This window comes from Polypterus senegalus, chromosome 16 (assembly GCF_016835505.1).
Source record: "Polypterus senegalus isolate Bchr_013 chromosome 16, ASM1683550v1, whole genome shotgun sequence".
In the NCBI taxonomy this organism is placed as follows: Eukaryota; Metazoa; Chordata; class Cladistia; order Polypteriformes; family Polypteridae; genus Polypterus; species Polypterus senegalus.
In genome coordinates this window covers 74,173,059-74,187,755 of record NC_053169.1, presented here as the reverse complement: position 1 = coordinate 74,187,755, position 14,697 = coordinate 74,173,059, and the positions used below count along the sequence as shown (strand labels likewise).

General features: G+C 38.8%; 1 protein-coding gene across 1 annotated transcript in view; it reads left to right on the top strand.

Moving 5' to 3' along the window:
• LOC120516408 (aftiphilin-like) overlaps positions 1–14,697 on the top strand; it is a 125,383-nt gene that overhangs the window by 91,155 nt on the left and 19,531 nt on the right. Inside the window, exon 4 of the mRNA XM_039738054.1 lies at positions 12,539–12,665. Within this exon, the coding sequence (XP_039593988.1) occupies positions 12,539–12,665 (127 nt within the window). The remainder of the gene's footprint in view (positions 1–12,538; positions 12,666–14,697) is intronic.

Here is a 14,697-nt window from a genome sequence, read left to right as displayed (position 1 = left end):
GCCTGGACGAGACAAAGGCATGGACAAGCCTCTCTGCATCTGCCAGGGTAATTGTTGGGCGGAGTTTAGCAATGTTCCTGAGATGGTGAAAAGATGACTTACAGAGATGTTTAATGTGGGTGTCAAAAGTTAGTTGAGAATCCATTTTAACACCCAAGTTTGTAACAAATATAGAAAGCGGTATCTTTTTTCACTACAACACTAAACACTAAATCATTTCAATAAACAGGTTTAAAATGAGCAAGATTTCCTTTCATATGACCTGAAGATCGGAATCCGTTATTAAAAACTCTCAACCATCGTATCTTTCTCTTTATGTAACATGTAGAATCGAGCCTGACAGTAATTGTTATCTTCTTCTTGAAATGCAATTCATCTAATTAGCCACTTACAGATAAGGTTTTCTATCAGCATGACACCACCATATTTCAAAGTTGTTTGTATATGTTGCAATAAACCCACAACTCAATCAAAAGCAATTAATTGTATTTTAACAAACCTAATGGTGTCATCTTTCACATTAATCACGAGTTTCCATGTTACCTGCTCTCTCTCTCTCTCATCAGTAATATATGCAATTTGCCACATATATACAGAGGCGAGCAGTTTGTCACACCTGAGTGAATATGCTTTTATCAAAGATACCACCAACGTCATGTACTGTACAGTGAAAGACTCTTTACCATTGGATAGCTGGGGTTGTCTTTGATTGGTCACTTTTAATACAAGTCACAGCTGTACATACACAATTTTTTTCTATTTTTTTATGTGACAGATAATCTTTACATATGTTTGCACATTGTGCAAATGCATGCAGATTGTTTGATTAATGTAAGTTTGTACTTGGGAAATGTCTTCTTCAGAAAAACAGAACGTTTGGTTTTGGAAGTCCTTGAAAAGTTATAGCATTAGTGATACAGAATATGAAGGACTTGAGTTGCAGTTTTTACTCTTTGAGAATGTTGCATTTGCTGAAGGGCCTAATGCTATGCTTGATTTGTCATGAGTTCAACTGCCATATCCAGATGCTGTCTGCTGCACATTCTCCCTATGTTTTTTGACCAGTGCTCTTCCAGTTTTCACTTCTTTGTGTACCTTTTTGAAATTTCACGTCAGGAGCCCATTGATCAAATGTCATTGGGTCCACAAACTTTGATGGGGGATTGCTCTTTGTTAGTAATGTGGTGCAGAGCAGTACAGCTTACAGTTTCACTTATTGATCCCCGTCTCCCCTCTGGTGTATTGCAAGCCAATGAGAAATAAAATGCAGTTTCAGCTAGCGGTTTGTTCATGATATAATCCCGCAAACACTGAAGAGTATAGGCAGTACTGTCTAATATTTTTTTGCCCATTTCTAATTGCATTTGCTTCACAGGTGGGGAAATAAGATCAATGAGTTTGGCGGAGGATAAAGTGAGCACAATTAGAATCATTTGGGGTGGGTGGGTTATACCATGAACAAGTCTTGTGTGTTCATGATGCGGCAGTGGCCACCTGCAACTTAAAAATTGGCTAAGAAACACTGCTTTAATTGGATGTGTGGTGTGTGTGTTACTAGGTCGTCCGGCGCCGGCCAGGTCTGTTTCCTGCTGTATTGCAATTCCCGTAACCCATCCATGGAATAAGCTGTTATAAAAATGTATGTATGTACTTAGTTTGTTCCAGTTATGAAAAGCAACAACTCAAAAAAAATAAATGAAAACACACTAAATTCCTGTGTGGCAACTACAACTTAATGCAGAAGAATAGTGAATTATAACACCAAACACCCTATATAGTGCATCTGGAAAGTATTCACAGCGCATCACTTTTTCCACATTTTATGTTACAGCCTTATTCCTAAATGGATTAAATTCATTTTTTTCCTCAGAATTCTACACACAACACCCCATAATGACAACGTAAAAAAGTTTACTTGAGGTTTTTGCAAATTTATTAAGAATAAAAAAACTGAGAAAATACATGTACATAAGTATTCACAGCCTTTGCCATGAAGCTCAAAATTGAGCTCAGGTGCATCCTGTTTCCCCTGATCATCCTTGAGATGTTTCTGCAGCTTAATTGGAGTCCACCTGTGGTAAATTCAGTTGATTGGACATGATTTGGAAAGGCACACTCCTGTCTATATAAGGTCCCACAGTTGACAGTTCATGTCAGAGCACAAACCAAGCATGAAGTCAAAGGAATTGTCTGTAGACCTCCGAGACAGGATTGTCTCGAGGCACAAATCTGGGGAACGTTACAGAAAAATTTCTGCTGCTTTGAAAGTCCCAATGAGCACTGTGGCCTCCATCATCTGTAAGTGGAAGACGTTCGAAACCACCAGGACTCTTCCTAGAGCTGGCCAACCATCTAAACTGAGTGACCGGGGGAGAAGGACCTTACTCAGCAAGGTGAACAAGAACCCAATGGTCACTCTGTCAGAGCTCCAGAGGTCCTCTGTGGAGAGAGGAGAACCTTCCAGAAGGACAACCATCTCTGCAGCAATCCACCAATCAGGCCTGTATGGTAGAGTGGCCAGACGGAAACCACTCCTTAGTAAAAGGCACATGGCAGGCCACATGGAGTTTGCCAAAAGGCACCTGAAGGACTCTCAGACCATGTTTCCTGCAGAGGCATTAGCTCTCTTGGAAATGTGTTCTTTTAATATTGTGGCTTATTAAATAATTAAACAATATCATAATATACCAGAAAAGGCGATATCCCTCCCATCGTGATTACGGCGGTACAAGAATCACATGAGACAAAATATCTTTTAGCTTACATTTACTGACGTTTTACGCAGTTACAGACGGGGAGGCATATGGACAGACTTTATCCAGGTGGGAATCTGGATCAACACAGTCAGCCATTTTTTCCGTCCCTACGCTGGGAGGGTTTCCAACACCTATTGTTGGCACAGCCTCGAAGGGTCTGGCCACTGTCCAGACCTTTTATATGGTTCTTGCTTCATCTGCTGGTCTTCTCCGTCTCCGAACAAGGGCTGAATTCCTCTCCCACAAAATACAGAAATATCATAGTGCTTACATGTCGATTCTCATTCTCCCAAGAAGGAAAGAAGGTTTGTGCTGATAGAGGACAGAAATACCCTAACCTGTGTTTAAGCTGACTATACAAGCCTCCAGTTGTCTTTGGCTATCTAATCCAATGCTTGGTCAGCAATTCTAACTGCTGAGCCTCTGTGTGCCACAGTTAACATGCACATGTGAATAAAACTCATAACAGTACTGTCCAGATACAGTGACATAAAGAAAAATGTAGTATTACAAGCCACCCTTTGTCACTGGATCTGTGACAAAAAACAATATTTGAAAGTCATATCCACAAAACAAAAGGTACTTGATCCCCCATCACAGTGTCAATATTTCAAGTCATTTTGGACATGTGAGATGTAGTATCACTATAGCTTCTGTACCATTCATCTAAAACCAGCGTAAACATGGACAAACAGTTACATTTAACATGCTGTTATCAAGTAGTGATATCTCATCAATGGTGTTAGTGGAGATTTTGCCCTGTTATTTCTTACATAGTCTGTGTTGTGTCTACATATTACTGAATTCATGCAGTGGGTGTCATAGCATCAGATTCTATTACAATCCTATATAGCATCTTGATGGATTACTATTCTTTGGCACTCCTATCATTTCTAGCTTCAATATGTTGCTAGATGTGCCCACCCTTTGATGTCTGATCCCTTTATGAGTTACAATAGTTGTAACATAACTCAGATGCTATTCTAGCTTCATTGCTATGATTATTAATTGTTCTTAACTAGTATTATTGCATAATTGTTCATTCACTATCTGTTATCCTCCCCAACTTCACTATCAGATGTTCTATTCCAAGTTACCAATTTACAAGTTCACATCATTGATAAATCATGCATATCCTCATACCTTTGAGCCCTTCTTATAATAGTTTCAAGTATATTCCTAGACTTGCTATATATATGCCTTGTCCAACTCAGTGGTTTGTTAACAAAGTCTCTTTCTTGGTGGCTTTGCAGATTGGTAACTTTGCAGATCCGTCTGAACAAAGTGTGACTGCTTCAAGGCACTAAAGTTTGTTGTTACTGGAACAGAAAGTAAACAGTCCTTTTATCATTAGGGAGCTCATAAGATGAACACATGGTGACTGTCCCTTTTAGCAGAGGTGCACTTCCCTCTAAGCTTGCACTGTATTCAGTGGTCATTCATGGGAGCCTTCAACAGCTGTCACATCACCTCAGTGGCCACAGCCTGTCCCTGCCACAGTCCATAAAACTTGTCTTAGTTCATGGCATCAAATCTGAGTAGCTGGACTTGCAATCTTTCTTTAGTTCTTTACTCCGTTCCTCTGGAAAGCAAGTGTTTCTTCACCAGCTATTCTCAGGTATGTGCAACAGATTAAAAGTCATTAGCGCAGTACAGTCTCTGTAAATCTTCGTTTGTGTATACACCACCTGTTACTTCATTCATGAAACTTTACCACTGAATGGAGAGGCTTTAACCACTAAATTTAATGGCTAAACTTAATTAAGCTACTTGCGATGCTAAACTAGCGAAGGGTGGAAGGTAGAGCAAATACATAACATAAAGCAATTATTTCCCAATCATATGTATCATACAAATGCAGCATTATAAATGACAATTCTAGACCGCAGTTCAGTCTCATAAAATAACAGCAAGAAATAGAGTAATACATTTAAACTATGCTAGTGACAATGTTTCTTACACAAAATTAACACATTGCCTCAGTTATCCAAGTGTCTTAACTTATAACAGGATGTTATATACAATGGTTCTAATGTATAACTGAATAATCCATTTTGCTATGTGCATTATCACTGAGCATTAACCTAATACATTGATGCAATAACAACTCTTCCTAAAATTAATCACTTACAGAGACAAATCAATAAATGTATTTCAATTCTAATACAGTCTGTAATTACTGAAGTGATAATAATAATCATTTGTCATACATCAAAATATGTAAACCCTCTATACTGTTCTTTCAAAGAATGAAATCAGTCTAGTGTTCATTTGTTTGCATTTCATTAAAACATTTAACACTTGCACTAAATCAGCATGCAAGAAAATTATTCTAATAGCTGCTATTCATTAATTTATGATTGATAAATATTCACTATCCTACGATTAGATTATTTCTAATTGCTATGCCCAAACTTGCTATTAAGCTATTTTTTGCAACTTGTATAAAACATAGTTTGTTTTCCATCCGTTGGTCACTGGATTTGCTGAATCTGGAGAACAAGAACATCTATAGATTTTAAATGCAACTTTTATGCTTATAACACTTTTCATGAAATTCAGATTTGAAAATTCTTCTCTTTAACTGACCATGTTACAAGCTATTCTGAGATTCGTCGAGGTCAATAAGTCATGGCGTTATTTAAACTCTGCATCTGTTTGCAGGCTTCAAAACACAGACCAGGCACAGATTGTGTTATCAATCACCAGTCATGATCACTATTGATATTCACATGTATTACATTTAACTTTGAATATTATTATATGGGACGTCTCCCATTTCTACAGTTTAACATTCTTAGTCAGCTGACGAACATAGAAAGACAGACGTACAAATGACATAAACACGCATCTGCCACCCCAGACTCTGAATAAAAATAATTTATTCGTCTTTTATTTTCTTTTCTAGATTCTAAACTCTGCTTCATGTCCAAGTAGAATTACTTAGCTAAAGCAGAAATTCGTTCACTAGAGAACAGACAATCAACCTTCACTCGTTTCAGTCATTTCTACACACAGTATTTGGCAATTGCTTCATTCTTTCACATGTATTCACATACTCACGTTCTCTTTTACAACAATACTTCATTCACAGAATAAAGTTCTCGATTTCTAGCACACGTGCTATAAACTCACTCGAGGTTGTGCTTTTTTGTTTATCTATAGGGTTTCACCATGCAACATACTTAAGCACGTCTTTTCCTTCATGCTTATTATTAATCAAACAACATCTCAGGCCGCAAGCTGATATTACTGAAAATATTAGGAATGCTTCTTACCTCAGTTTCATACGCGCTATTTTCCAGATCATGGAATTTTCGTGGCGAACATCACGACTCAGCGTCAAACGAGGGTAACGTATTACCCGTTGGCGATCCGTAAATTCTGCGACAACAAGAAAATCCACGCGAGGAAATCACGCAGCACAATTCCACAACAAGAAAGTGTTCCCAGAAAAGTTATGCGGTCACAAAGAATATTCTGACTTAACAAGGAAAACATACATGCTTGAACCTTTATCTCATATCACCGGGCAAGTGTGCTAACCACTGCGCCACCATACATTCCCTTAAGAGTTCCCAAAATACATAACCTCCATTCATGCACAATCGGGCACATGCTACATATCCGTGAGAACTTGTCTCCTTATTATTTAGTATTATTAAAGAGTATTTTTCCTTTAAACTTGATCAGGGTTTAAAAGAAAAAATGTTTTGCACGTTTATAAGTTTTAAACAAAAGTGGAGACATTCTTTTTTGATTTGCTTTAAACCAATTGTTCTTATTGTAAGTTTTAACCCCAAATGTATTTATTCTTTTCCACTTTGTTGTTCGAGCTCTTTTGCATTTTAGCTATATGTGTACACCGTTTTACAAATTCTTTTTAAACATTAGCTTATAAAGTATGTTCGTTATTTAAGCTATATTTAAAAGGTAATTTAATTATTTCTGTGTGTTTAAACACACGGCAATTTCTTAAAAGTACCAAAATAGGTGGGGGTTTTGCCAAAACCTTTAACCTTTACCCTTGTAGGTAGACTGATAGAAACAGCTGGCGTCTTTTAGACTGCTTGTAACACGTGGACGAAGCTTGTATTTTTGCATCGAGCTGCTTGGATGCCATTAAAGATTTCTACAAATTATTTTAGCGATCGTGATTGAGACGTTATGGATTCTATCGCTGTTGCTTTGATTTCATCTTTAAGTTTTTTTTTTTTTCAGCTCCGCTGAATTACCACGCAAACGGCAAGGTGAGTGCAATGCCTGCATGTCTTGTCTGCCTGCCGCAACTAATATACAATAACGCGCCGTTCTTTATAGCCTTCAATATTGTTTTCTAAAGGCTAGCGATGTAATTTATTGTAAATACGTGTTTCCCAACACGGCATTTACTTTTCTAGGTAGATTTTGGGCTTCGACGGCCATTAATTAATCTGTGCTGCCCTGTGAGTGCCGTTTCATTTTACTGGACAGCCAGTCTCGTGCCATCAGTTTCAATCTTGTTGTATTCCATTTATTTTGTCCAATTTTAGTCCCACTTATGCGTTAAACTTAAAAGTCCAACCTTAAAGTTCACTCTCATACCGTAGGTAGCAGACGCTACCACGATTCGCCGACAGATGTCGGGCTTTCTTTCCAGCCTCATGCACTGTGCCGAGTTTGACAAGTCCGCCTCTTGTCTTTTGATGGGATAAATTAATCAGGCCAGGCATGTTAAGGCAGTTTTTAATTCTCGGCCGGAGTCCATGACCGCGCGCAACCAATCGAAATATATATATCAAATATTATTACCGAGCCTCCCATTCATCAGTGTAAGCATATGTTTAATATATATATAAAATATTATAATTAATATATAATAATATAATTATTAATGTAGCCACAATCCTGCCGACTACGCCATTATGTTTCCTGCAGAGGCATTAGCTCTCTTGGAAATGTGTTCTTTTAATATTGTGGCTTATTAAATAATTAAACAATATCATAATATACCAGAAAAGGCGATATCCCTCCCATAGTGATTACGGCGGTACAAGAATCACATGAGACAAAATATCTTTTAGCTTACATTTACTGACGTTTTACGCAGTTACAGACGGGGAGGCATATGGACAGACTTTATCCAGGTGGGAATCTGGATCAACACAGTCAGCCATTTTTTCCGTCCCTACGCTGGGAGGGTTTCCAACACCTATTGTTGGCACAGCCTCGAAGGGTCTGGCCACTGTCCAGACCTTTTATATGGTTCTTGCTTCATCTGCTGGTCTTCTCCGTCTCCGAACAAGGGCTGAATTCCTCTCCCACAAAATACAGAAATATCATAGTGCTTACATGTCGATTCTCATTCTCCCAAGAAGGAAAGAAGGTTTGTGCTGATAGAGGACAGAAATACCCTAACCTGTGTTTAAGCTGACTATACAAGCCTCCAGTTGTCTTTGGCTATCTAATCCAATGCTTGGTCAGCAATTCTAACTGCTGAGCCCGTGTATGCCACAGTTAACATGCACATGTGAATAAAACTCATAACAGTACTGTCCAGATACAGTGACATAAAGAAAAATGTAGTATTACAGACCATGAGAAACAAAATTCTCTGGTCTGATGAGACAAAGATTGAAGTCTTTGGTGTGAATGCCAGGCGTCGCGTTTGGAGGAAGCCAGACAACGCTCATCACCAGGGCAGTACCATCCCTACAGTGAAGCATGGTGGTGGCAGCATCGCGCTGTGGGGATGTTTTTCAGTGGCAGGAACTGGGAGACTAGTCAGGATAAAGGGAAATATGACTGCAGCAATGTACAGAGACATCCTGGACACGTTAGTGTCCAGAGCGCTCTTGACCACAGACTGGGGCGACGGTTCATCTTTCAGCAGGACAACGACCCTAAGCACACAGCCAAGATATCAAAGGAGTGGCTTCAGGACAATTCTGTGAATGTCCTGGAGTGGCCCAGCCAGAGTCCAGACTTGAATCCAATTGAACATCTCTGGAGAGATCTTAAAATGGCTGTGTACTGACACTTCCCCTCCAACCTGATGGAGCTTAAGAGGTGCTGCAAAGAGGAATGGGCGAAACTGGCCAAGGATAGGTGTGCCAAGCTTGTGCCATTTTATTCAAAAAGACTTGAGGCTGTAATTGCTGCTAAAGGTGCATCGACAAAGTATTGAGCAAAGACTGTGAATACTTAAGTACTTGTGATTTCTCAGTTTTTTTATTTTTAATAAATTTGCAAAAACCCCAAGTAAACTTTTTTCAAATTGTCATTATGGGGTGTTGTGTGTAGAATTCTGAGGAAAAAAATGAATTGAATCCATTTAGGAATTTGGCTGTAACATAACAAAATGTGGAAAAAGTGATGCTCTTTAAATACTTTCCGGATGCACTGTATATTGTACACAATGTAATGTTTCTAATGGTAAACAGAAATAATTTCAAGACTGACATGAAAAATAATTTTGAAAGTAAAGATTTGGAGGAGGAACATAATTATATGTCCACTAGCCAACCCGCGGCGTACCATACGCCGCATAATCAGGCCGGTTTTTTAATAATTTTTAAGCACAGGGAGAAAATTTACCATTTGCAAAATCGGTAATGTAATAAATCAGCAAGAAAAGCAACATTGTAACAATGCACGGAACGGAACTGTGTGTACAAAGTGCAGGAGCATCTAAGAAGACGCATGTTTATCGCGGATGCGAATTGCTGTATGTAGCGTGTACAACACTTTGCTATGCTGCACGCGGTCGCGTCGTAACCGAAAACTCGTTTTTTAAAGACTGCTCACTTCATTGTGTTTTAACTTCAGTTGTAAAGGAATGTTTTAATGATCCCATGGGATACCCCTCGCAAACAGTTTTACACGCTGCATATGGCGATTCACCTCCGCGAGAAACATGCCTTTATTAACAGTCAACGTGTGCGAGGGGGGTGTGTACAAAGGGTAGGGACGAAAACAGTGAGAGCGTATGAGTCGCACTTAGTGGCAATTCCACGGTTTGCAGCCCGAATGGGGTTCAACGGCTTACCCACGCCTAGACACATGCTCAATCTCAAACATAATTATTTATTGAATGGTAAACACTTCTGGAAAGACACGGTTGTCTAAAACAGGTTAGTGTGAGAATAGAACAGTAAGTGAATGAAAAGATGGAACTCTGGAGAGAGCAAAATACAACACAATTGTGAACCCGCGGCATAACAAACACCGCATAATTATTTATTGATGGTTGAACACTTCTGGAAAGACACAGGGACACCCCTCGCAAACTGTTCTACACGCCGCATACAGCGGTTCACATCTGCGACAAACAAACTGTTTTACACACTGCATACAGTGAATCACATCCGCGACATGATTTTTCCTAGATGGTCCTGTCGCGTCCACCCTCGCACTCGAAGCATACACACTGCCTGCTCATCTGCCCGGTCGCAAGCCGCATCCAGCTTCGTTCTCGAAGCATACACACGGCCTGGTCATGTGTCCGCTCGCAAGAGAGACTCACGGAGAGCCGCCCACCAGCTGCCTGTGTGTTTGCCTCTGTCTGTCTCTGGCGCGGTTTTCTCTTGCACTGCCTCTGTGTGAACCGGTCAGGCACAGAGAAGGTCAGCTGCTGACAGAGCGTCTCGACTGTTGCAGGGCCTGCATTGGTGAAGCAGGTGAGACGGTAATGAAACAGAGGCACAGGGCTTATTGGTTTTTAAAGGCTGATTCCTTCATTGTGCTTTAACCTCAGTTTTAAAGGATTGTTTTAAGGATCCCATGGGATACCCCTCGCAAACAGTTTCACACGCTGCATATGGCGATTCACCTGCTGCATATGGCGATTCACCTCTGCAAGAAACGTGCCTCTATGAACAGTCAACGTAGCTCGGAGGTACATGACATTAACCCGACCTGCACTGCATGTGGCCTCTACGACAGACGAACATAATTGACGCCATTTTTTCTGTGTCGTCGCGTCCGAGTTGGTGGGCGTGGCCCTGCGAGTTGTCGTCGTATCCAATGGTCTTGGAGTTGGTGGGTGTGGCTCCTTCCTGTGTGCGCCATAGGTGTCTCACTTGTCGGCGGCTTAGTAAATCCACGCCCCTTCAGGCGTGCTTTTCATGGTTGTCTTGCCTTAGTAAATTATATATATAGATAGTTACAAATTCTCCTTCAAAGGTCGACTCTCACCTCAGAGTGATGAAGAAGTGAGCGACTAAGTAGGGAATTGCCTGTTGGGTCTATGCCATCAGTGTTTACTTGTTTCAGAGTAATTTATAATATGCATGGCTTTATGTGAATATGGTTTTTTTTTTCTTAAATAATGCTGAACTTCAACTGCAATACTTGTCTTGAGAGATTGTTTAGATGCAAGAGACTAAATGTTTCCAAAAGGGGAACATTTTGTGCCAAATAGTATAACTTCGCAAGACTATGGGATATAGAGTAGAATGCCATTTATTGTCATTGTACAGATGATATTTTAGTGTGTCCCCTGAATAGTCCATACAATATAATAATTTAAAAAATCAGAATATTTAACAGATTCAACATATGCTCTGCAGTTTTAACTATACACATGTTTTAATATAAACCAATAAAACATTGAAGGTGGGAAAATATAAATAGTAAGTAGTGGAGTAGTTCCCTTTTACGGTGATTGTACTTTTGTCTCATTGATGCCATGGGTGACAGTGAAAGACATAAGATCAGAAGGACTTTGATGCACTAAAAAGTTCTTTAACAAAATTTAGTTCTGTTATAGTGCTTGAGTAGAAGCTTTTCAGTTTGTGTCTTAAAAGAACTACAACGCCTTCCAGAAGGCAGCAGAGTAAAATTTGGTTGCCTGAGTGAGATGGATTCCCCAATGATTTTTTTTGGCCTGCATATAATCCTGTAGTGAAGGTAACTGGGTGTTGCTAATTTTTTGTGCTGATCTGATGACTATCTGAAGAACCTTCTTTTCACTCACAGAGCAGCCAGCATATCATACCAGGATGCCACAGTTAAGTATGGTTTCCACAGAGCAGTGATGGAAGGACATCAACAGCTGCTTGGACAGGCTAGCCCTCTTCAACATCCTTAACAAGCAATGCTGCTTCTGTGCCTTTTTCACCAGAGATGTTATGTTAACAGACCATGGGAGCCTAGGAGATATGTGTGCCAAGGATTTTAATGACTCCTAAACTTGGTACAATGGTGGCTGACAGATTGGGTCACAAAATAAAATTTATTCTAGGAATGTGTATAAAAAATGTTATGTAGTGTACCTTCCAGTTTTTTTTAGAGAAAAATCTAAAGTGCAAACATTTTTATTCAGTTGATATTGGTGTAAACAAATTATTTCAATAATATAAATACTGTACTTTCTTATAAAAATGTGGAATGTTGTACTCCATACTCTTCAGCCATTTGTAGTTTCTTTATTACATTAGCAGAATTAAAGATGTTTGTTTTTGTTTGTCTAATTTAGGCATCGGAATGCCAACAAACTTTGTGCCTAAGTGGTTAACCCAGTCTCTCTAGTGTTTGGTACTTTGCCTGATCTTTTTTTTTTCCTACTGTCTGTTTCCAAAATAAGGTAATTTTAGGATATTTAATGGAAATTTTTAGTGTCCAGTGTTTTTTGTTACCTATTCTCTCCATCCAGCTAATACTTAACTTTGAATAGCAACCACTTAAAATATATAAAATGATGAATATACTTAAGAGAGTTTTATCAGTGTTACTGTTTACTAAGAGCCTAATTATATAGGGTGATTAATGCTGAACTTTGTGATTTGTCATAATCTGTGCAGGGAGCTGCGGAATGTCTGGAGTGAGCTACAAGATATCCATGATGCATATGGCCTAAAGTATCAGTGGTGTGGCTCTCACAGCAACAAAAAGCTGCTGTCTTCTCTGGGAATTGACACCAGGAACATAGTAGGTTGCCAATGATCTCTGTTTAAAGACTGCATTTTTTTTAAGGTTTTAAAGTAGGCATTTTGCATAGTTTACTAACATACAATAAATATAAACGCTTACTTTGTAAATTATTAGGAGCACTATACTAACACTGGGTAGGGCCTTCTTTGGCTAACAAAACAGCCCCAGATCTTTGTGCCATGGATTGCACAAGATTTTGGGAACATTCCTTTGGGATTCTGCTCCATGGTGACATAATTGTATCATGCAGTTTCTGCAGATTTGTCAGCTGCACATTCGTGCTGTGAAGTTCCCAAAATGCCACAATCTAAAGTTACTCTATTGGATTCATATTCGGTGACTGGGAAGGCCGCTGAAGAACAATGAACTCATCGCCCTGTTCATAAAACCATTTTTTAGTTATTTTTGCTTTATGACATGGTCCATTGTCATACTGTAAGTAGCCATTAAAAGATGAGTAAATTGTGGCTATGAAAGGATGCAGAAAGTCAGCAACAATATCCAAATAGGCTATGGCATTTAAGTGATGATTGATTGGTATTAGCAAGCCCAAAGTATGCTTCAAAAACATTCTTCACAACATTACACCACCACCACCACCAGCAGCAGCCTGAACTGTTGCATGAATAAGCAGATGTACCAGTGTTAACTCACTAATAATTTGGTCAGTGAGTATAAATTTCTACATTCAGCTGATACTTTATTAAGTACAGATAGGACTCCTGTTCTTCCATAACAGCCTCAGTTCTATTAGGAATGGGATCAGCACGGTGCTGAAAACTTTCCGTAGGCATTTAATATCATGTTTATTTGATGGTTTCATGTAACTCCTGGAGATTTTACAGCCACTCATTTATTCTGCATGCTTTCTGTTTAACATCCTATCTATGGTATACTGTTGTTCCACAAATTCAAGTTGTTTATGCCAATTCTGTTCCTACTATCTGCACGTGAAAGCAGAAATTAGGATTCAGAAGACCAGACAACATTTTTGCTATATGCAGTCATCTAGTTTTGGTGGCCAGGAAGTATGAGGGGGGTGTTAGGGGTTGATGTGTGGTGTCATGTATGAAAGGTTTTGTAATTTCTACATGGCATGACTGAAATGTATGCAAATACCCATAAATTAAAGTCTACAATATGCACTTTAATTATGTCTGAATTGTTTGATTTGTAATTTTAAACAGTGGTTCAGTGAGGTAAATTAAGGAAAAATGTGTCTTTGTCTCAAACATTGTGGAGGGCACTGTATATTGAATTGCATTTGCTTGACTAGGTGTTTGGCGAAGCAGTCTGTTTGCATTAATACATTTTCAGACCTAACAAAATGGCCACTTAGAGTGTGTGTGCTTCTAAATTGTTTTTTTTTTTATTTAGTGTAGTGTAGACACTTTAGTGTATAATCTGGAAAATGCATATACAGGATCAAATCATCACACTTTTGGACCTCATCACAGATTTTAATGAAACATGACATGCTGATTTGGTCATATGAGTAACCCATGGAACTGTAGTTGCATATGTCTTGGATCAATATTAAGGGAGATTTTAGTTAAAGTTTGAACTTATTGGAGTTTTGATTATGATTTTGACTGGCTAGATCTCCCTAAATATAGTTGCACAGAACAAAATGCAATGTTTTAAAGCTCTTTTCTAACTCTATATTTTGCATAAATACTATGCTGTCGCCAAAATGAAAACTTAACCATGTTATGAGTTGTTATAATATTAAAAATTGAATAGGGGAAAAAAAGCTATATTTTAAAATTGGTCAATTTTTTTCACTAAAGCTAGCTTATAATGTCATGAGCATCTCCAGAAAATGTGTTTTTTGAGTTGCTGCTGAGATATCATTACTTATAGGTGGCATCACATGGTTTCATGTCACTAATGGGGCTTTTTCATAGCAGCCATATTGACATGAAATAGTATGGCAAGTACAGGTTTAATTAATGACAATAATTAAGGTTCAAATTATGCTACACTGAAATTGAACATAAACTTCATTAATGTTATTAGTGACACCTGT